The sequence below is a fragment of the Mustela nivalis genome, assembly GCF_964662115.1.
Source record: "Mustela nivalis genome assembly, chromosome: 16".
Lineage (NCBI taxonomy): Eukaryota > Metazoa > Chordata > Mammalia > Carnivora > Mustelidae > Mustela > Mustela nivalis.
This window is the reverse complement of record NC_139035.1, coordinates 1,571,249-1,594,872: the sequence shown is the minus strand read 5'-3', so window position 1 is coordinate 1,594,872 and position 23,624 is coordinate 1,571,249. Positions and strand designations below refer to the sequence as shown.

Here is a 23,624-nt window from a genome sequence, read left to right as displayed (position 1 = left end):
TCCATATTTTCACATTTTTTAATAAGGTGGTTTGATTTTTGGTTGCCGAGTTATAGATCCTTTATTCTATACTAGACCCTTATAAACCATATAATTTGCAAATATTCTCTCCCATTCTATAGGTTGCCTTTTCATTTTGTGGATAGTTTCCTTTGATGTACAAATGTTTTAATTTGGATGAAGATCAGTTTATCTAGGTTTTATTTTGTTGGCTGTTCTTCTGGTGCCATATCCAAGAAATCATTGCCAAGTCCGAGGCCATGAAGCTTTTCCTCTATATTTTCTTCTAAGGTTTATACTAAGTAAACCTAAAGGAAGGCTGATGAATCAATTATAAACAGTGTAAGTTAGACAAAGACTTGAAAAGCACATTAAATCAATATTCAAAATAAAGAATGTAGAGAAATTTATTGCCATTTCAAAGTATAACTCAGACGAATCAGACAAAAAAAATCATTAAGTTGACATTAAAATGTTATTTCACCAGATTTATCTTTAGAAGATTTCTCTCTTGATAGGCGATTCTATACCTAATATAGGGTAATTTGGTATAAACATACTGTGGATATTTTTACAGGCTTATAAAAGGGTGTTTTATGATGGTCCATCATAAATAAACAATAATATATATTAATATAAATTAATGATGGATTGCATTTTGAGTTTGTATAATGTTCTAGAAAGATCCTACTTTCTCCATTATATATCAAATTGGATAGTCCTATTGTGTTGCATTTGTCAAAATGAGCTCAGTAAAATCTATTATGTCAAGTCGCATCCATTCAAACTATGGAATTCCCCACACAAAACCAACACAAGAATATGTTTTGCTCAAACACTTGCTAATGTTAGGCTGTAAAATACTTCTAATTTTCCTAACATATAGCATTTAATTTTAAAATATTAGTCCCTTCACCCACAGTATTTCCATAAGCAGCTTTTGTAGTTCAAAATAAATCCCCCAAATGGGAATGGACACGCTCTCCACCCATCCCCCTGCCAGTGGGGGCCAGAAAAATTCTCCTGTCAAGGGCCAGATAGGAGATTTTAAGTTTTGCAGCCACACAAGCCCTGCTACCTCTGTTCGTTTCTGCTGTTGTGCCCCAAAAACCCAAGCCCGGCAACCATAGACAACAGTAGACGAATGGGTGTAGCTGCATATGAGCAACCCTGCATTAGAGTTAACAATGAAATCTCATCTTAAACACATGGCAAGATGTAACTTAGGGCCTAAAATAAAGATAGGATCTTCTTTCAGGATCCTTTAGGAAAAGCATCATGGATGTCAGGCAAGTATCATCTACTTTAAATATATCTACACAGTTTCACTCTTTTCTTACCCTGAGGTATTTATTAAGAAAGGGTAATCGGTGGTCCAGTAATGAAACATCGCTGGGCATATACAGTACTGAGATAGAAAGTGACATTCTACCACTGTAAGACGCCAGCTCCCAAATAATAATGACTCTTGGGTAAGAAGCAAGTGCTGTCTTGTTATGTTAAAGGACAATAAGTTCTCCCTGGCAGTGATTGCAGCAATTGAAAGTTATATTTTCATATCTAGTATAGGGATGAAATCGTCCAATATTTTTCTTTGTAGCAAGTAAGGCAGTTGGTGAAGACTCCGAAAAAGGATTATCAGGTGAGCTTTCCGTACAGGTAACTGGATCCAAAATGCGTAGAACCTAAGGAAAATAAGAAGTTATGTCAGATGTATGTTGTAGGGACTCTAAAACCTTTGGTTTTAATTGATATAGAACTACCTCTAAAGCCCCATTTCATTTTTAGGTAATTACCACAAAAAATAACATCTGAGTGATGAATGTGATTGGTTAGAGAACTCAGAGCTTTTCCAGAAAGCTCTAAATTTAACAATGATGTCCAATTATCACCTAGGTTACCTATTTTCCAAAAATGATGAAATTAATGTTCTTTATGGATATTGGTGGAAAAAGTATGAAAACAAAAAATATGGTTATATCCATTCTACCTTAAGTGATGTCAATATTTTTTTTTTAAAGATTTTACTTATTTGTCAGATAGAGTGAGCACAGGCAGACAGAATGGCAGGCAGAGGCAGAGGGAGAACCAGACTCCGTGCTAGCAAGGAGCCTGATGTGGGACTCATTTGCAGGTCGCTGGGATCATGACCTGAGATGAACGCAGCTGCTTAACCAACTGAGCCGCCCAGGCGTCCCCAAGTGATGTCAATTTTTAATCCTTAACCAAAAAGCACCCACTGTCTCTCCTCTATGACCTTTCATTCAACTGTCTAGAATCAGGATTCTGCATTCTTCTAATGAAATGCTATTTCAAAGTTTTTAGTCATTTACTTGTAAAAACAATAGCTTTTCATTTTTCTAATGTATATGCCATCTTTTATGCTAACAATCATGTTCCTGTTTCTTGGATTTCATGGACACCATGCTCTCCTAATTCTGCTCTGACTTGTTCTGCTGTTTCCTTTACTGAGACCCACAAAAGGAGGATTTGGGTTGAAATCCTGGGTTGTGTTGAGAAAAACTCTTCAATTAAGGGCAAAGAAAACATGCTTGCTCAAAGCTCCTGTATCTCATGTTTATATTCTCCCAGCGACCCTCACATGAGGTGGATGGGTTATGGGGCAAATGAGGTAGGCACTACAGTTGGAAAGGAACTGTGAAAAGCAGTGGTGAAAAGATGTCAGGAGCTTCCAAATATGGCTAGATATGGCTGTTTCTCTTACTCTCATGTTGTCCAGAAGTGTTTTTTCCTTCTAAGTTACTACCATGCCTACAGAGCTATTGTTAATTTAAGAACGTCCTGGCAGCATTCTATTTTAGGACCTCTATTTTTCAAATATATTGCTGGTTTTTTCCATTGAATTTTTGAGATCTATTTTTGTAAAATGTGGTTGGGTGCTAAGATGATGGGTCAAACAGAAGGATCAGAGAAGAGAAAAGCCAGGAGGGTGTGCTGCTATGCAAGCCGAGAGAAGGGAGTGTTCAAGAAAGGTGGGGTAGTCAGTTACACCGTAGGCTACCGGCAGCACTGAGAAGGCGAGGACACGGTTTCCCAACGAGGAGAACAGAGTGTGGAGACAACAAGCGTAGTTCTGGGTCCCAGTTCTGGGTCCCGATTCATTATGTACACAGCAGAGCACCTACTATCTGTAAAGAATTACTGTGCCAGACCTTGAGGAAACACAAGATACAGTCCTCACCCTTAAGGGGCTTACAGTCGGGGGAGAGCGGGAGAATCCAGTAATTACTGTGACATGGTGAAGAGCTACAACAGAGACATGCACACAACACAGTGGAAGCCTCGGGAAGGACCATCTAAGCTTGCCAGTGAGATGCGGGCAGGGCTGCTGCTTAAAGGCAGGGAGGTGCTAGGCGGGCGGTCGGGCAGAAGTAGGAACAGAGGCTTGAGATCCAATGGCACGTGTGTGCAGTGAAAAGTGGTTAATGCTGCTGAGGTTTGAAGAGCAGGGCATGGGGACACTTGGCTTGTCACCTTGACAAGAGGGATACAATTAAGATTTGTGAAAAGCTTTCCATACAATGTGAAAGAATGGAGAGTCCAGAATGAGGGAGGACGGGCTCTGTCTGAAAAGGAGAACCAACGCAAGTGGATTTTTCCTTTCTTTTTTTTTGACTGGCATTTTAAAAATAACTGGCAGTAGAGGATGGTCTGGAGGCAGGTAAGCAAGGGGTCGGTACTGGTGAGGAGGCTAGGCAACAATTAAGGCTGGAGGGCAGGTGTGTGAACTTGGAAGAGAGGCTAATTTAGAAGGATCCAACAGGATTTGTAAAACCAACAAGATTATGGGGATGAAGAAAATAAAATAAAAATGGTATTTACCATTTACTGAGAAATTACTAATATACTGGAATCCGCTATGAGCTTTACACACGTTATTTTACACACGTTATTATGAAGTCCTCACAACATCTATACAGTGGTATAGTTTACCACGATAGGGAGTAGAGGAAGAGAAGTGGGTTCTTGTTCTTCTTTCTCAGGGGAGGGGAAATAACAGATACAAAAGCGAGGAGAGAAGAGGTTGTCCTATTTTCAGCTATCAGAGATGTGTCTATGGAGATGTCTTGCTGGGTGTGTGTCTCTTTTTTATTTTTATTTTTTTAAAGATTTTATTTATTTATTTGACAGAAATCACAAGTAGATGGAGAGGCAGGCAGAGAGAGAGAGAGAGGGAAGCAGGCTCCCTGCTGAGCAGAGAGCCCGATGCGGGGCTCGATCCCAGGACCCTGAGATCATGACCCGAGCTGAAGGCAGTGGCTTCACCCACTGAGCCACCCAGGAGCCCCCTGGGTGTGTCTCTTAAACCCAGAAACAAATGTATCTGTTGAAGAAGTCCCAAGCATGAAACCATGGGACTAGGACAGTCCCTAGAGAATCTAGGAAGTCTGTTACGAGAGGAAAGGCTCAAGAGTGGGCCCAAAAGGAGGATGCCTTGCCCCTGCCAAATTCTGAAAAAGAATGGCCAGAGAAGGGGAGGAGCTGGCTGCGTACCGTGCTGCAGAAACTCAGCGAGTCTGGAAAGCATGGCGAGCAAATTCCTATGGAACAGCAACACACAGAGGAGGAAAAAAATTGAAGAAGAAATCTGAGGGGGCATATGAGAAGACCAAGAAAGTAGAAGGTCACAGAAGTCAAGGGGATATCAAGGCAGGAGTGCTGGTACACAGAATACGGTAACAAAGTATTTGAACATTCATGAGCTTTATTCATGAGAACAGTGAAGCTGGAAGCTACCGGGTAAGTGACCGCAGGACTTGCGGAACGGCTGGCGTGGGAGTACACACAAGTGTGCACAGTTTGTCCAAGGTTCTCACCTATAAAGGTGATAAGACCTTATCAGAGAACTTATGATAATGGAAGATTTTTCTTTTTTAGATGAAGACACTTGGGTGTGTTATAACCCAAAGACAAAAGAGCCGACAGACAGAAGGGATGATCTGGAGAGGCCTGCTGAGCCTGGAGGGGAGCTGTGCTTTGGAGAGGGACATCTCTTCCAGTGACAGAAATGTACTTAAGACTGGCTGCCTTAAAGGTAGGCTTCTAGTTATCAAGTGGGACCTTTAAGAAATTTCCTGCCTCTGCCTTCTTTTTCTGTGAACTAGGAACCAAAGTCATCCGCTGAATGTGAGGTCATAGCTTGACAAGTGCAGAAACAAAAAAGGCAGGCAGCTGAACTAAGGACTGGAGTTCTCAGGGTACCCGAAAGAAGGTTGATAACGGAAAAAAGACACCCAAGAATGAAATCCAGGCAAGCTATGGCAGGAAAAAAAGCCAGGAGAGTGAGCGATGAGATGAAGAAAAAAATGCAGGGATCAAGGGAATAAAAATTATGTGATCACAGGGGTAATCAGAATAAAGAATCGGCTGGAAAAAAGGTTGAGACACAGATCATGGAGAGAGGTGCTGAGCTGATTTTAAAAGTGGAACAGTTCTGGTTAAAGACCAGGCCTAAGACAGGAGATAGGACCGGGAAACCCCAGTATCTGACGGCTCACAGGCATGAACCCTGAATTCACCCAGGACTCTAGGTATCAGGGATGCACTATGTGATGCTGCGGTTATGGGCACATTCATATCTAAATATGGTTATTAACAAATAATTTCTGATGTCAGAAGTAATCTATTATCTACTCATGATTGCTGAATTAAAAATTCTACCCTACTTTTCGTATCACAATGAACTCAAGTACAAGAGTCTCAATGATTCAGTAGCTAAAAGACAGGCCCTTCCAAAACAACTATATTTGCTCCTTAAGGACAGAGTAAAAATGTTTCAGGAACTGAAGCCCAGAGGAAGAAACAATTTTCTTCAAAATCATAAGCTCATTAGCATGAGAATCAGGTTTAGACCCAATCGGGTTTAGATCCCATAATTCCTAACTCCTAATGCCCAGCACTTTGCAATTTAACATACTTTTCAGTAAGAGGACAGTGTTAGAAGTTCCACAGTCCACCAAAGAGAAATATTTTACCGTTTCAGCCATTTTTTCTGCTGGGGTGCTGCAGAATTCAACCGTTGATAGTATCTTTTTTTGACTGTTAGTGCCAACATTTCCCAGAAGATGAGCATTTACTGCTTTTGCCAACTTGTGATTTGTTAATGCTAGCTCTGCTGTGGTGTAAGGCTGTGTACTAGGGTAGTAAGTTTGCTCTCTTCCCCACTGCAAGGACACCAGGAGCTCCTCCAATAATCTGCACAGAACACACAGGAACACTGAATATTAATAAGAGGATAAAACATGAACATCAAGAATACTCAATAACTCAATAAATGAGAAACCTAAAGTTCTTCTGAAATCACATAGTACTGTCTCCTTTATCTTTTTCTCAGAGGTCAGTAAACTGGGAACTCTGGTAAAATAAGACTATAGGAAGCATTTATATATTTATCAGGTAATTATCTGGAAGTCATTCAGCACACATACTTCCGAACTGCCCCAGTTTTTAGTTGTCATATTTTAGTACAGGTAAAATATGTTAGTACACTCACCTAGCAGTGCTAGGACTATTGACTGGACTTGTGTTTGTCACTTGTTTTTTCATGAGTTACATTAATGGATTTCCACTTGATAAACCAACTTACAAATTGTAGGATAAAATGTACTTGGCCATGATATGTAAGAATATATATATATATTCTTTTTATATATTATTAGGACTTTTGCATCTATGTTCATTGGAAATGCTGGTCTGTAGCTTTCTTCTAATATCTCTGTCTGGTGGTGGTATCAAGATAATGCTGCCACATAAAGTCAGTTAGAAATTATTCCCTTCTCCTGTTTTCTAGAAGTTTGTGTAAATTTGGCTTTATTTCTTCCGTAGTTGTTTGCTTCAGTAAATCCATTTATGCCTGGAGTTTTCTTTACTGGAAGGTTTTTAACTAAAAATTCAATCACTTGAATTGATTAGGGCTATTCAGGCTATTTACCTTGAGTGCCCTGTGGTAGTTTAGTGTCTTCTAAGGACTCTGTCCAGAGTTGTTCATGATACCCCCTAATCATCTTTTTAGTCTACAGAATCTAGGTAATATACCCCCTTCCTTATTCCTGATACTGGTAATGTGGTTTTTTTTTTTTTTTTTCCCTGATCATACTGCTTAGAGGTTTCTTAAATTTATCTCTTCAAAGAACTAGCACTTGGCTTTCTATTTATTTCTGCTTCCATTATTATTATCTTCTTTTGTCTGCTTAATTTGCTCTTTGCACTTCTTAAAGAGGAAGCTTATATTACCAACAGAACCTTTCTTCTTTTCTACAATGAGCATTTAAAGCTATAAATTTCCCTCTAAACACACCTTTAGTTGCCTCCCATGAAATCTGATATTTTGATAAACAGTTTACTCTTGACCAACATGGGTTTGAACTATGTGGGTTCACTTAAAGGCCAATTTTTTTGATAGATTCAGTATAGTACTGCAGAAGGATTTTCTCTTATGATTTTATTTTACTATATTTTTTCTCTTCCTCATGATTTTAGTAACAATTAACTTTCTCTAGCTTACTTTATTCCAAGAATGCAGTATACAATAGGCAGAACATATAAAATATGTGTTAATCACTATTTATATTATCGGTAAGACTTGTGGTCAAGAGTAGCTATAAGTAGGTACATTTTGGGGGGAGTCAAAAGATATACAAGGATTTTCAGCTGCATGGGGGGGTCAGCCTCCCCAACCCTTGTGTTGTTCAAAGGTCATCTGTATTATGTTTTCATTCTTATAATTTCCCATGATTTCTCCTACTTACTGATTCGATTTATAATAATTATAGTCCTTGACTTGTGATGGTTTGATGAATGATTTTTTGACTAGTGATGGTGTGAAAGTGATTAACATTTAATAAAAATTGTACTTTGAATTTTCACCTATTTCTTGTCTAGCAATATGAATACCCATTTTTCTCCTGTTGCTGGGGAGTGTACTGAGCTACACAGTAACGAGGGCAAACAACCAGTACAAGAGTTTTGTACCCACACAGCTGTTGTGTTGCACACTTTCAGCGCTCTGGTCAATTACGGAGATGCCCAACACTCTGACAGACCGGGCTTTGTATTATATGGTTTTGCCCAAGTTCAGGCTATCATACGGAGCATGCTGAAAGTAGGCTAGGCTAAGCCGTGATGTTCAGTGGGTTAGGTGTATTGAATTAATTCTTGACTTATGACAATTTTCAACTTACAATGAGTTTATTGGGTCACAGCCCCATTATAAGTTGTGGAAGATCTATGTACAGAAGTACAAAGCACTTTTAAGGAAGACCATCAATTTTGATAGCTCCAGAGCACATAAAAGTAAACTCTAATACTGCAGAATAGTCCTTAAAAAGATCTCCTTCCAAAGGAAAGATAGGTGTATTTTATGGCTTCTACCAAAAATTATACAAAGCTGTTATAACTATAACCAAAAACTACTTTTAAACCCAGAGATTTTTCCTATTATACCTATAATTAATTCTCTCTCAATTAAGAATGTAAGAAACATGTAGCCTTATCTTTTTAGTCTTCTTCCCTCCCTGGGCATCTATTTTAAAATGCTATTTGAAAAATATGCTCGGGGTGCCTGGGTGGCTCAGTGGGTTGAGCCGCTGCCTTCGGCTCAGGTCATGATCTCAGTCAGGGTCCTGGGATCGAGGCCTGCATTGGGCTCTCTGCTCAGCAGGGAGACTGCTTCCTCCTCTCTCTCTGCCTGCCTCTCTGCCTGCTTGTGATCTCTCTCTGTCGAATAAATAAATAAAATCTTTAAAAAAAAATATGCTCAATAAAAGTTATTAAATGTAGAAACACTGAAGAACTATAATCATAATAAAAGTTGCAAGAGAAAGAAGAGTTCGGAATGTAAACAAATGCTATACTTCTGGGTAGCTATCATTTCCTGACGAAACTGCTCCCGCTCACTCAGGAGATCTTGAATAGCACTCTGGGCATCGCGATTTTGCCGCTGCAAACCTGCTCTGGAATTGGTTAACTCATCTGCCATCACCCTGGAAAAGATGGAAATATCACATATAAATTCTCTGATGATAACACACTGTAAAGAAGTTACTATACTACCTTAATTTTCAAAAGCTTACATAGAAGACTGAACACAGTCAAGTTACTTCTCTGTTTTTAAATCTTCACTAAAAGGTATTTAAAATATTTATGAACTTAGAACATATTGAAGGGATTTAAAAAATATTGTTTACAAAATGACAAAGGTAAAGTTATTTAACTTTCCTATAGAGGGACTTCTAGAATGTATCTGAATCTTACTCTAGATGGATCAAATATTGAAAAACTGATATTAATTAAATGTTTTTAAATACAGGAAATTTTAGAGGAAGCAAAAAAGAGTTGCTTTCTTATCACTCAGTTACCTTCTGGTCCTTAGAAAAATATTAAATAATACAGAAAGTCTTATGTAAAAGGGAAAGTAAGTCTCCCCTCCTGTCCCGCATCCCCAATCTTCTTTTATCAGTCACAAAATACCAATACAGTTTCTTATGTATTTCTCCAGAAAAAAAATTTATGGATACATCAACATAAACGTGTATGCTAAAAATAAGTATACCCATTTTATTTACAAAAATGGGATTATTTAATACAAAATTTTCTGTGCCTTGTTTTTTCATCTGATAATTGTGTTTTTTTATATTAGCACTATGGAGTTATCTCTTTTTTCAAAAATCAACAGCTTCATGTTTTCTTCTGATTGGATGTTTCAAAATTTACTTTACAAGTTCTCTATTAACAGAACTGATGCAAAGTTTTAAAGTATGCTTATTCAGCTGAAAATCTTAAAACTAAAATTAAAGTCTCAGACCACAGTGATTACTGACCAAAGATTAAATTGGTTAAAATTTTGTTAAAGCTGAGTTTAAGTTTTATTGCCCTTAGAATGTTACTATCAGCATTGACAAGGATGTTAAGAAAGCTACATTTGCAATAATGTGTATGACACATGCACGATTTGCCTCTTAATGTGTTCAGTGAGCACAAACTTTCATTCTAAGTCAATAAACAGTACATTCCTTTCTCCACATCCATCCTATACAAGCATTATTAGAAAACAAAGACTTTAAGAGAGCAATCAATTACTGGAAAGTATCACAGACATTAAGATATGAAGAAATACTTTCCCATAAATTTATTCATCGCAATCATGATTCTTAAAGTTCAGCCTGGAAACATTTGGCGTTATGTAAGGAATCTCTAGAACTTAAATCCACAGTTACTAAACTATGCGCAAAGCATGTTACTAAACCATGCATGAAGCATGTGGCTAAGTGCTGAAAATACAAAGATGGTAACACCCAGACTCTGTTCTCCAGGCAGCGCTGGACGGAAGGGGATAAACAGAGCCCAAATCACAATATATACAGTTGCCCAATGACCAGTGTACCCTCAGGCCTAGGGAAGGGCAATGGGGCTTTCACCTCTGTTGGGGAGAGTAGCCTCATCTATTACACCATACAAATAGTTTTATTTTCCATTTGTGCATGTACAGAAAAAGGTTGGGAAGCTCTCATGTATAGTTAATACAATTAAAAGAGCTATGAGAACAGAGCATGGAAGAGAAACAATTTTTGAGTTTTCCAGATAGAAACGGGGGCAATAGTTTTTTGCGGGAGGTTTTTATTTATTTTATTTATAAGAGGTCTGAGTTTAATTTTCTTAAACATTGTAGTAGTAGTGATTTCTACTACAGAGGAGTAACCTAGAATTCTGGAATGAGGGAGAATCTGAGGATATCACTTTTTCATTTAGACTCTGTGACAGTCCATACACACTTATAAATACATGAAATACTTTGACAATCAGAGTCCCAAATTCTCACACTACCATTTACTTATTTGGGTTATGGTAAAAAAAAATCTGATAGAGAAAAAGCTAGGAAATGAAGTATTATTTAAAACAAGAAATACCTGCTTGCAAGGAATTTACTCCGCCATACGTCACACTGTATTGACATACGTTCCAGCTGTTCAGAAAGCTGAGCTGTGTTTTGACCTAGGGCTTCATTTTCTAAAATAAGCTGATTTTTCTCACGGGCTAGACGTTCAAAATGGTACTGAAGATCATCTCCAACGGAAGCCACTAGCAACTTCTTTAACTCTCGATTGACCTAGGGAAAATATGACCGTTACAACCAGCTTGAAGTAATGTCAGTGACTTTAATGTGGCAAAATGAAAAAAGAGAAACCGTGCTTCATGTATATGGACCTCCATTACTTAAAGTGTGCATCAAAAAGCAGTATTACGTATTTAATTTCATAATGTATATAAGCCATCTGTCTCTGTCTGCATATTTATATCTTATAGTCCATGGGATTATAAACTGAGCCTCTTCTGGGAAGAGTACCAACCATTATCACCAAAGTTACAACCTGCTTCCAGTCAACACCTGAAGGCAAGAAATTAGAAAACCAAACCAATAAATTTTGCCAAAGAATATGACGGAGACTGTTTTAGTGTTTTTGAAATCTATTTCGGTATTTAAAAATTAATTTCTTTGTGCCACAGGATTTTTTTGTTTTTTTTTTTTTTGAGAGAGAGAGAAATAGAGTATGAGCAGGGAGGGGCAGAGGGAGAAGGAAAGTGAGAATCTTAAGCAGCCTCCACAGCCTCCACAGCCTCCACAGCCTCCACAGCCTCCACAGCCTCCACAGCCTCCACAACCATGGTGGAGCCTGATGTGGCTGGTGTTCGATGTCACAGCCCTGAGACCATGACCTGAGCCGAAATCAAGAGTCCAATGCTTAACCGACTGAGCCACCCACACACCCCTGTGCCACAGGTGTTCAAGAATTTAAGCAAGGGAAGCAATTTAGGCTATTTTTAAACATGTTTTTTTACTTTATCTAAAATGTGAAAAATTAAAACATAAATGTCTAATAATAGGTATTGATATATGGTGCAGCAATAGAAGAACACTGTTGGTATTAAAGATGGTACTGTAATAGAATATTCTGTGACACAGGAAAATACTAAAAAGGGCAAAAATGAACTCAATATGTATAATTACGCATTTACAGCTAGACGGTACAATGATAGGCGGTACTATTCTCATTTTCTGTATTTTCTAAAATAATCACAAATAAATATACACTATTTTTATATTTAGAAGTTAGTTACTTAAAAAATATTAAAGACCTATTTGGATAAGAACTACTAACTATAGTGTCACTTATAAAGATAACATCTAGCAAAAAGATGGAGGGTCTAAGAGAGAAACGAAGGGTGAGGAGTGAGGCAATGTTTACCAACACGTAAAGCCGGAAGAAACCCAGCCAAGCACTACAGATCCTTTTCCATTTATACCAACGCTTACCCAACCGTTCCTTTATCCCAACTATGATGTCTGCATAAGCAAACATACTTGGAGCTTATGGATCCTTAAAAGAGGAATTGTTAACTAGACAACATCAAAGTCTAACTTGGTCTGGAATTTTATAACCATGACTTCCTTTACACCTCAGAGGTGGTCTTGTCCGAAGCACCACGCACATCCATCTTCAACTTTAGAGGACAAGTTCCCGACATATACTAGTCCTACTAGCGGGGCTGACGGAGAAAGAGAAATTTAAGAGGAAACTTTTTAGAGAAATGACAAGCCAAAACAGAGGTCATTCCAAGAGGAAATACAGTTTTCTGGACACTTCTGACACAGAAGGCCCAGGTGTAAAGAGCAGTGACGATTAGAGCTACTTGTTCTTACCTCTGTCTGTACTCTGAGCTGGTTTGAAAGACCCTCTTTGTCCTGCAGTAACCTCCTTTCAGAGTTCTTGAGCTTCTCCAGTAGATTCTTAACCTCCGATAGTTCCTTTCTGGGTTCCACAGTTCCCTCTGACTGACCAAGGAGCTCTCCCCTATGATGTCCCTGAGACTTCACCTTTGCATTCTTGCTGGGGATGTCATGGGTTATAGCAGCTTTGGGAACTAATATTCTTATGGCTTCAACTTCCACTGCTTTTTCAGTGAGAATCTTCCCGAGCTGAAGGACTCCTGGGCTCTCGCCTGGAACTGCTTTCTTCCGTGGATTCTGAAGGATGTGATGCCTTCCAGGCGGGACTCCAGAGGTCACTTCAACAGACTTAGGTGTTTCCTCAGTTTCCATGCCATCTCCTGCTCCTCGGACTGGGGCTGGAGTAAGGGTGACTATGAAAGGGAAAGCAAAACACAAGTTACTTGCTAAGAAGAAATGCCAAGGAAAATGCTAAGACATACTTTACATTCAGAATTACTGGAACTAAAAAAAATACAAGAAATTCAGAGCAAAAGTTAAGTTTCAAAACAGGTGTCAATAAAAGATGGAAAAAGGCTCAAACTTCCTTAGGTAAATGGTTTCGCTCTTGACTTCTACTTCATAGTATGATCCTGGGTAAACAGCCGCACCTCCACGGATCTCTACTTCACATTCTGGGAAGCAGGGACAGTACCAGCTGTGCTCCACGGCTGTGGCAGGAGAAGATGCAGGAAGATCAAGCACTTGGCACACTGGAGTATGGGTTCCTAAGGGAAGCCTTTCTCTAACCTTTCCAGGTTTGGCTGGGTTCCCTGTTCACATGCACCTGCAGCAGAGATTCTGCATTTCTCCTTTTTTCTATCAAAATCGTAAATTGACTTTTTTCACCCAGTGCAACTAGTTATGCAATGTCTGTGCCTTCCTCTAAAACCTAACTCTCATGACGGAAGGGATAAGTAATGTGCCTTGCACCCAGCACTGTTTGGCTGACAGACAGTAAATGAATGAAAACAAGGGGAGGGGCACAGGACGAGCCTATACATCAATGGTTGTGACGACAGTGTGCGTGGTCGCAGGCTGCAAGCGTGCAGCGTGGTGCCTAATGTTGACCAGACACTGTCTGAGGTAGTGGGGATGTCTATGCTCAAGAAATCACTATCTAAATTAGGACATAGGATGTACATACAAAAAGGTGACGTGTATTACAGGTAATAGAAAGTGAGAGTGCAATATGTGGTACAAAATTTCTACCAGATTTTTATTTCTACAGAAATGTTAACTAAGAAAAATCATGGACCAATCTTTAGTGAATTCATTACTATTATGTTTTTATATTTATACCCTCTAAGGCAAAGACAGGAAATAGAATTCCTAGTTGAAAAGAAAAAAAAGCCAAAGTAGTCTCAATTATGCTTAGATATCAGTTCTATGTTCTAATCAATTAAATATTAATTTTTAATTACTAATTAAATATTAATCGTGTTTCACTGTAACCTATGAAGTCAGGAGATCAATTTGGTTAAGAGCAATACTAAGGTCTTATTAAAATTAACCTTTAAGAATTTCTGAAGTATAAAGCCATACTAAAAAAAAGAGACCACATAACATACAAACATTCTATCAAGCAGAGACTGTTGTCACCTTGATTCCGGAATTCTTGTCCTAGAAATGGAATGCTCCGGCAATAACCATAGGAAATGGTAAGCTTGCCCAGGTTGATTTTTTTTTTTTTATTACCTACAAAGGTCTTTTCTAGCAAGAGAAATACCTAATAAGAAAACCTTCCTTAGTTTTCTATTTTTTAATGAGCTTACTTTTTTTCTTTCTCACAAACTTTGTCATACTGATGCAGAAACTATAGAGCAGAACAGATTATTTTCACACACACACAGGTACCCTCTTGTTCTGAACATTGCATTATTAAAAAATACTAAGAAGAAAAAATTGTATCTGCTCATTACTCTAAAATAACTTTTCATTACTCCAAGTTTCTTCATTATTTTTATATGTTTATAATCATAATTAACTTTATTTTTTTTTAAGATTTTTTTTTTTAAAGATTTTATTTATTTACTTGAGAGAGAGACAGTGAGAGAGAGCATTAATGAGGAGAAGGTCAGAGAGAGAAGCAGACTCCCCATGGAGCTGGGAGCCTGATGCGGACTCGATCCCGGGACTCCAGGATCATGACCTGAGCCGAAGGCAGTCGCCCAACCAACTGAGCCACCCAGGCGTCCCCATAATTAGCTTTAGAAGCTCAATCTATTTTTCCATTTTGCTGCATTCTTCCTCTTTTTCATCTTATGACATTATTTCTTCATGTTAATATAACATTATTTACTTATTACTCTGTTGTTGGGGATATTCATGTTTTTTTCCAATTTTTCATAAAATAATGCTTTAGTGAATACTTCTGCCTACAGATTTTTCTCAACTTCTGGATTATTTCTTTAGAATAAATTCTCAAGAATGGAATTAATGTGCCAGGTGAAGACCGGTATTGTTAAACTGCCTCATGAAACAACTCTAGCAATGTATCAGCAGATCTATGCCTTACACTCTTTTTTTTTTTTTTTTTAAAGATTTTATTTATTTACTTGACAGAGAGAGATCACAAGTAGGCAGAGAGGCAGGCAGAGAGAGAGAGAGAGAGGAGGAAGCAGGACCCCTGCCGAGCAGAGAGCCTGATGTGGGACTCGATCCCAGGACCCTGAGATCATGACCTGAGCCGAAGGCAGAGGCTTAACCCACTGAGCCACCCAGGGACCCTCTATGCATTACACTCTTATTTAATTTTATTTTTTGGTATGCTCAACCCCGGTGACCTAATACAATAATCAAGACGTTAGTGCCAGAACGTGTAGTGTTTGGAGTGGTGTGCGGGCCAGGAAGCACTTAGCAGATGTCGACCTGCGCTGCTGCTGCTGCTGTTCTTTAAAAACCCAAATTAACTCTGCATCTTCATGAAAGGGAGAAAGCTGAAGATATGTCATCAAATATAATTCTTTCATTTTCTTATGCTCAAGTCTTACGAAAGTGCATCACTAGACTTTAGAACTATTTTTTCATTTAACAGATTTTTTGGGGGAATTTTTTCCTACTTATATAGCAGTGTACGGGGAATCTCGAGTTAGGTCAGAGAAGAGGTGCAAAGACATGTGGTGTATACCGTGTTCTATTTAACAAAACATCTTCCATTGGAATAAAGTATTTTGTCATTTCCATACTGAATGTTCACTTGGGACTTAGGATTAACTCCACCTTCAAAAAGATGAACAAAGGAGCGACTTCAGAAAGGGAAACCGAGTCTGGTATTTCAGGTCATGCTGCAGCACCTTAGCACTTCGGAGATCTGCCACTGAATGGTTTCAGGAATGAAGGCCTGCTCCCATGTTCTTGAAATCTGCTTTTTAAAAAATTCTAACTCTATCTAAAGCAAATTTAATTCTGTCACTAAGACATTCTGTCATTTACAAAGTGATGCTGAATCATGAATTAACTACAGATTAATTAAAAAAACAACAAAAAGACAAACTGGAGCCAGACCACTCAGGTCCACTGAAGCCAAAGAAGTAGCAGGTGTGACGCCCTGTGGTGACTAAGCGATTCTATCAACTTGGTTCAGCCTCAGTTTACTCCTGACTTTTTACATCAACCACCGTTACTTACTCAAGCACTTACGGACACGACAGCTGCATGACATACGCCATGGCAGCTGTCGCAACTCAACTCGGGAGTAACTGCGCTTCTGGCTAATGCACGCAGGCCAGGAGGGGAGTGGGAGTCCTGGCTTTCCATCTTCTCACTGGGTAACTGGTCATCATTCTGTTTCCCTTATGACACATGCAGAAACCTTTATTACATACAGACTAAGCAGAGTCCGGGACACACTCGGAGCAGACGGTCTCTCAGGGGAAGGCGATGATCGGTGGTACCAGCTCCACAATTAGGAGTGGTGTGAGTAGAGCAACACGTCAGCCCCCATCCCCACTCTTCGAAGGGAACCAACAGAACAATTCTGCAATCACATCAACAGCACTGCTGCTTGTGATCAAAGAACGACATGTGTCTCAGGTTTATGGCTCATTCTTCTGCCTTCCCCGAAGATGACTGAAATGCAGGTAAAGAACAAATGATACTCTGTAACAGGAGTGGGCAAACTTTCTCCATAAAGGGTCAGAGAAATATTTTAGGCTCTGCCAACCATGAGGCAAAATTGAGGGTAAGAGACAGGTACTTACACAAAGAAGAAAAAATATCATTTTCAAAGATGAAACTCAAATAAGAAACTGAGTAAGTCTTTTTTGTTGTTTTTTTGTAATATATGTCTAATAAGGAGAAGCACAGAATTCTTTTTTGTTTGGGATAACCCTTTGCTTAATGCTTCCCATCACCAAACTGATCTGTAAGTATTCTCTGGAGGCTGAGGGCCATCACTAGCCAACCCTTGCTCTAGAATACTGAGGCATTTTGGGGCACCTGGGTGGCTCAATGGGTTAAAGCCTCTGCTTTTGGCTTAGGTCATGGTCCCAGGGTCCTGAGATTGAGCGCCGCATCGGGCTCTCTGCTCAGCAGGGAGCCTGCTTCCTCCTCTCTCTCTGCCTGCTTCTCTGCCTACTTGTAATCTCTGTCTGTCAAATAAAGTCAGTCTTAAAAAAAAAAAGAATAGGATTTTATAGTCTGTCATTAAAGAAATATTTCTCCTTTTTTTTTTTATAAAACTGCAAATCTAAGAAGACAGACATTCCAAGTCCATTGAAAGGTGCAGTAGAAAGAACACTAGACTGGGTCAAAATACCTTAGGTCCTGTTTGCCACAGACTGTGTGACGCTGGACAGATCGCTTCCCCTTACTCTCCTCTCATCCCTCAGTGCTTTCAGAACAAGGCAAGTATCAGAGTGTTTCAATATAATGTTTTTCTCACAGACTGGACTGTTGGGAGCGGCACAGGACAGGGTCTGCCTCCCAATCTCTGTATTATTAGCTTAATGAAATGGTGCTTGGAACAGAAGAGTAAGTGCTTTCTGAAGTTCATCAATGTTCATATGCTACTGAGATATCATTTTAACATCTACTAACTCATTTAAAAACTGCTCACCCTGTTTTCCACACCAGAGCATTAATTCCTAACTCAGTTATAGTCTGATAAACTTTTCAGAATATACACAGATTCAGCTAGCAAACAGTGAAACAGTTTAGGGACTGTCACTCAGTAATCTTCAATCAATCAATTAATCAATCTATCTATATATGTGTGTGTGTGTATAAAGATTTTATTTATTTAGTTGAGATAGAACGTGGGGGAGAGGGAGAAGCAGGCTCCCCACTGAGCAAGGAGGTCAATGAGGGGATCAATCCCAGGATCCTGGGATCATGACCTGAGCTTAGGGCAGACGCTTAACCGACCGAGCCACCCAGTGGCGAAATCATGTTAAAGACAATGGACTTAAGAGTTAGGCCCACGTTCCCTGACACGGAATCTAAACATTCCTTCTGTCACAGGTTCCACGAGTAAAGAGTTCCCTGGTCAAGCGAGCGGGGACGGGGCTGAGCACTCCCCTGCTCTGCCGCTTCACAGTGTGCATTAGTGTGCTAGAGGCTCTGGGAGTCCCATGATGTACTCCCTCCTTTAGTCCAGAATTTCCCATATTTATCTGCCTAGGGATTCCTTCTTCACTTAATACCTGTTATTCCACAGAAAAAGTGTTAAAGTTAGGCTATCTCATTTGATTCTAAATATTTAAATGTCTCAGCTATTCCTACTTGGTTTACTTTCACTAAACTTTCAACTTTAATATCTGTAATTTTAATCTAGCTCTCAAGAACTTTTAGGATTCAAACCCTCATTTTTGAATTTTTCTCTTTATTACATGTTTCCCATTCAATGAAGTCCTAGCAGCAACTGCGCACCCCTCTCATGGTGACAGTTTTGCTCAATGTCCACTGAGAAGAAGTTCTGTTGCTATAAACCAAGCAAATGAGCGATGTCGACCATGGTAAGTGCACCTGGTGTTAGGCCATGCAGTCCATGGAGCCTTTGTTCACTAACAACGGCTAATGTTAAACAAAAAGAGGACGAACAGCTGAATTACGCACCTCACTGTAAAATTAAGATCAAATGAAATAAGGTATGTGAAAGTGCTTTATAACTCTAATCCTCATTACAAACGGGTAATAACAAATAAAGACAATTACTTTCACAGAGGCCTTGCAATAACTAACTTTCAATCACTAATGACAATATTGTATTTAGGTTTTGTTTTTTGCCAAGCACCATGCTAGTGACTTTCACTTTAGTAACCATTTAATTGCTCTACTTTTTCATTAACCCCCAGTTTATTACTTTCATTACGCTTTTTGGTTTGCTTATTTGAATACTATAAAAGCTTTCTGGTGACCCTGAAATGCTGTTCACACAGCTGAATAAATTCAATTAAATATTTATTGGCAGGATCTTTTCTTCTTTGCTTCCTAAACAGATTTAAATACACCCCTCCTTTTAACAAGATTTTATTTATTTATTTGAGAAAGAGAGAGGTAAATCAAACATGGGGAAAAGGGCAGAGGGAGAAACAGACTCCCCACTGAGCAGGGAGCTGATGCAGGGTTGGGAGTAGGGTGGGCCCCTAATCCAGTATGACTGATGTCCTTATAAAAAAGGAAGAATTTGTACAGAGACAAACACTGGGAGAAGACCATGTAAAGATAAAGGCAGAGATCAGGGCGATGCATGTACAAGGTAAGGAATACCAAAACTGGGGAGCCTGGGTGGCTCAGCTGGTTAACGTGGGTGTTCTGCTCAGGTCCTGATCCCAGAGACCCTGCACTGGGCCTCGTGCTCAGCGGGGAGTCTGCTTCTCCCTCTCTCTGCTCATTTTCCTCTGCTCACCACCCCACCCCCCATGCTCACATGCTCACTCAAATAAACAAATAAAATCTTAAAAAAAAAAGAAAAAAAAGGAATTACCAAAAATGCCAGCAAACCACCAGAAACTAGAAGAGAGGCCTGGAATAGATCCTTCCCTAGTGCTTTCAGAGGGAACACACTTGTTTAAGTTAGTTTGTGGTGGTTTGTTACCACGAGCCAAGCAAAACCACCCAACACCATAAAGTCTTTTGTACCTCCTCGCTTGTCCATCTACTTAAATCTTTAAAAATATTGTTTACTGAAATCTTAATCTTCTAGTGGATAGAAAATATAGCTGCAAGGCTGTGGTTTTACGCTAAATGTTTAACTGTGTTCAACAGGAGCACTAACCCCGGGGGTCTAGGAGGACCGTGGTGTAAACACCGCATTACAAAACCGCAGAGGAAACCTGGAACAGGTGGTTCCCAGGGGCTCTAGGAGAGTTCCTTGGCTCCAGTCGCCTTCATCCTATGGTCCCAAACTGCATGTTTTAAGTACAATCATCATCAAAAGAACAACTTACCTTTGGCTTCTAAACTTTCAAGAGTCGTCATTTTTTAATCAATGAAAATGCACCTCAAACTTCTACCAAAAGCCTAAAAATGAATAAAATGAAAGACTTAATACCATATAAGGACATCCCCCAAGTCCCCGTAAGGTAGCGGGGCCGGTGTTCTGCTGGTCTCCGCACTTCGCGCACACGCGTCTCACAGGCAAGGTCACAGGTGCCCCCGCAAGGCCGACAAAGGCCTCCACGCACCGCGGGCCGTTCGCCTGCGGTTCGTTTCGCGGCCTCCCGGAGCGCTAGCAGGCACGGGTCCCGAATTCCGGCCGAGGCGCTGCGGGGACGTCCCTGCAGGGCTTCGTGGCGCCGGCAAGCAAGAGGGGCTGAAGGGCTCCCTGTCTCCGCGGACAGGGGCGACGCGAGTGTCCGCCACGGGCTCGGTCACCGAACCCGGGAGGCGCTCCCGGCTGCGTTTAAACACTCGACACGGGCCCTCCGGGGTCGCAAGGAGCCCTCGTTCGGAAAGGCGTGCGCGGTCCCCCGGCGCGGACCAGGCGTCCCCGGGCGCCCCGGGAAGGGAGGTCGCGCCGGGGCAGGGACCCCAAGGCGCCGAGCTGCGCGTTCGGCCGCAACTGGTTTCGCCGTGAGAGTGACCGATCTGCCTCGGCACAGGGTGTCGCGGACCGCCCGCTCCTCGCCCGGGGACGGGCCTCCGGGGGCGCCTGGGCAGAGCGGGGAGCCCTGGCACGGCCCGTCCCCGCCCCGCGCCCGCACAGCGGGGTCGGTCCTCAGGCCCCAACCCGGGGAGCGGAGCGGAGGGAGCGGAGGGGACGGACGGAGCGGACGGAGGGACGGACGGAGGGACGGACGGAGGGACGGACGGAAGGACGGACGGAGGGACGGACGGAGCGGACGGAGGGACGGACGCCCGACGGCGCGGCCCGGCCCGCCAGCTCTGCCGACGCCGCAGCTGCGGCCGCTCTCCCTCCACAGACACCCCTGCCCTAAGTCCACAGCCTCAGCGCCAACCCGCAAGCCGCCCGCGCGCCTTCCCCACACCCTCCGCCGTCACTCCCGCGGCCCCGCGGACGCCTCGCCCCGCTCCTTACTCTCCCGAGCGGAGGGTCGCGAGCTCCGCGCCAGCCTGGCCTCGCCCACTCCCGGTCAGCCCGAGTCGCCCCGCCCCGGCCCTCCGGACTTCCGGTGCTCTCGGCTAACCACATCCTGTCCCCCGGGGTTCGTTTCCGGAAGAGTTTTCCGAAAGAGAAGGGTGAATACGCTCTGGGGGGTCTTAAAACTCGGGCAGCCCCGCACGCGCGGTGGGAGGCGCCGCTGAGTGGGAGATGCGCAGACGCCGACGGGGAAGCGAGTATTCGGAGCCCCGGCGGCCTGCGCGCTTAACTTCCGGGTCACCTGTCAACCAACCCTAAGTGATGACTCCAGAAAGACCCGCGCGGCGCCGTGGAGGGGGCGGGGCAGGCCCAGTGGGCGGAGCTCCAAGTCATCCCAGCCATTAGGGACGAAGGGGGCGGGGCGGTGGCGGCGTCGCACGTCCGGTAGTGGGCGGGGCTCTGTTGCCAGAGTAACTGGGCGTCCTCGGGAAGGCGGTGTCGGCCCGCGGCGGAGGTCCCTGCCGCCTGCGCTGCCCGGGACGATGGTGAGTTCCAGGCGGGGCCGGAAGGACGGCTTCGGAGCCCTGGTGGCGCCGCGTCCACGGACTGGGGCGGGGGGGACGCTCGCAGGCGCCCCGGTTTCTTCCACGTCCGCTCCAGCTTCTCCCTTGCAGGGGCTGGTTCCGCAGTTTCCTTCCCTCCCGGGGCGTGCAGCGCCCTGCGGTCCTGCGGGGACCCTGCAGCCGGGGAGCGGGAGGTGCGGCGCGACCATTCTGCGTGTTTGCGTTTTTCCAGTTCTCCGCGCCCCTTGCCGGGCCGAATCCGAGACGCTGTGCTTTCCCGTGCTTTCGGCCTTTCTCTGCTCCTCCTGCCCGCCCGGGTCCGCAGAGCGCGGCTCGTGCGGAGCTGCCCAGGTCTCCGTCCATCCGGGAGCTGCCCCGAAGCACAGCATTGTCACCGGCTCCGACGGCCCCTCTCCCACCCTCGGTTCTGTTCCCCGACTTGCTCTTGAATGGCTTCGCTGACGTTGCTCTCGTCGGAGTTTCTAATGGCTTTTTCGGGTCCCATCCAGTAATTTCTTCTCAAAGTTTATGTAGCTTTTCTGTGACAGCCGAAGCGCATGAGCTTTCATGACCTGCCCCTGCCCCGGCCTTGCCTGCTTTTCGAATGCCTTTCTCTGGGGCTCAGCCTTTAATATTTTCAGTAGTCAGTGCCTTTGCCTGGGGTGATTTCATCCCCACACGAGTTTTACTGGTGCCAAAGCATTCGAGTCTAAATTTCCATTTTCATCTCACATCTGCTAGGGCCAACCTAGTTGCCTCAGGGACACGTCTCCCTCCTCACCCACACGCCTCTCACATGTGCCATGACCCAAACTGAACTTGCCATCATTCCAGCTGGTTTCTCTAATTCCAGCCAGTTGATTAAGGATATCACTATAGTATAGGCTATAGTATGGCTTTAGTATCGTAGAACTTTAATATTAGTTATTGTGGATTGAATATAGATAATCGAAACCAGAAACCAGAGTGGTTCTCCATTCCTTTTCTGTGCCTCCCATATTCAAAGGGTCATTAAGTCCTGTTTTAGTTTAAGCTTGCTTTGTTTCTTGCCCAGGCAGTTGCAGTATTTCTTTTTTTAAAAAAATTTTTTATTAACATATAATGTATTATTACCCCAGGGGTACAGGTCTGTGAATCATCAGGCTTACCCACTTCACAGCACTCACCATAGCACATACCTTCCCCAATGTCCATCACCCCGCCACCCTCTCCCTACCCCCACCCCCAGCAGACTTCAGTTTGTTTTGTGAGATTGAGTCTTAATGATTTGTCTCCCTCCCGATCCCATCTTGTTTCATTTTTTCCTCCCCTACCCTCCAAACCCCCCCACTTTGCCTCTCAAATTCCTCATACCAGGGAGATTAAATGATAATTACCTTTCTCTGATTGACTTATTTCGCTCAGCATAATACCCTCTAGTTCCATCCACGTTGCAAATGGCAAGATTTCATTTCTTTTGATGGCTGCATAGTATTCCATTGTGTATATATACCACATCTTCTTTATCCATTCGTCTGTTGATGGACATCTAGGTTCTTTCCATAGTTTGGCTATTGTGGACATTGCTGCTATAAACATTCAGGTACATGTGCCCCTTCAGATCACTACATTTGTATCTTTAGGGTAAATACCCAGTAGTGCAATTGCTGGGTCATAGGGTAGCTCTATTTTCAACTTTTCGAGAAACCTCCATGCTGTTTTCCAGAGTGGCTGCACCAGTTTGCATTCCCACTGACAGCGTAGGAGGGTTCCCCTTTCTCCGCATCCTCACCAACATCTGTTGTTTCCTGAC

General features: G+C 42.3%; 2 protein-coding genes across 10 annotated transcripts in view; one reads left to right on the top strand and one right to left on the bottom strand.

Moving 5' to 3' along the window:
* Nucleotides 1-382: 382 nt before the first annotated feature.
* BLZF1 (basic leucine zipper nuclear factor 1) lies at nt 383-21,640 on the bottom strand. Of its 6 annotated transcripts, none has more exons than XM_082702761.1 (7): nt 21,583-21,640; nt 20,176-20,248; nt 12,719-13,158; nt 10,926-11,125; nt 8,874-9,002; nt 5,997-6,216; nt 383-1,685 (listed from the first exon to the last, which is right to left on the bottom strand). In XM_082702761.1, the coding sequence occupies exons 2-7, from the start codon at nt 20,204-20,206 to the stop codon at nt 1,500-1,502; spliced, it is 1,206 nt and encodes a 401-aa protein (XP_082558887.1). In that variant the 5' UTR covers nt 20,207-20,248; nt 21,583-21,640; the 3' UTR covers nt 383-1,499. The 6 variants fall into 6 exon arrangements, with proteins under 6 accessions (XP_082558887.1, XP_082558885.1, XP_082558886.1 ...); XM_082702759.1 differs by having other exon boundaries at nt 21,267-21,608; XM_082702760.1 differs by having other exon boundaries at nt 21,476-21,604.
* Nucleotides 21,641-21,702: 62 nt separating this feature from the next.
* The window catches only part of NME7 (NME/NM23 family member 7), a 279,199-nt gene continuing 277,277 nt past the window's right edge, over nt 21,703-23,624 (top strand). For 3 of the 4 annotated variants that reach the window (XR_014303906.1, XM_082702768.1, XM_082702769.1), the window contains exon 1: nt 21,703-21,814. Coding sequence is in view for 2 of the 4 variants with exons in the window: in XM_082702768.1 (XP_082558894.1) it covers nt 21,812-21,814 (3 nt within the window). In the remaining 2 variants the exon portion in view is untranslated. The remainder of the gene's footprint in view (nt 21,815-23,624) is intronic. The other variant, XM_082702770.1, reaches the window with a different exon arrangement.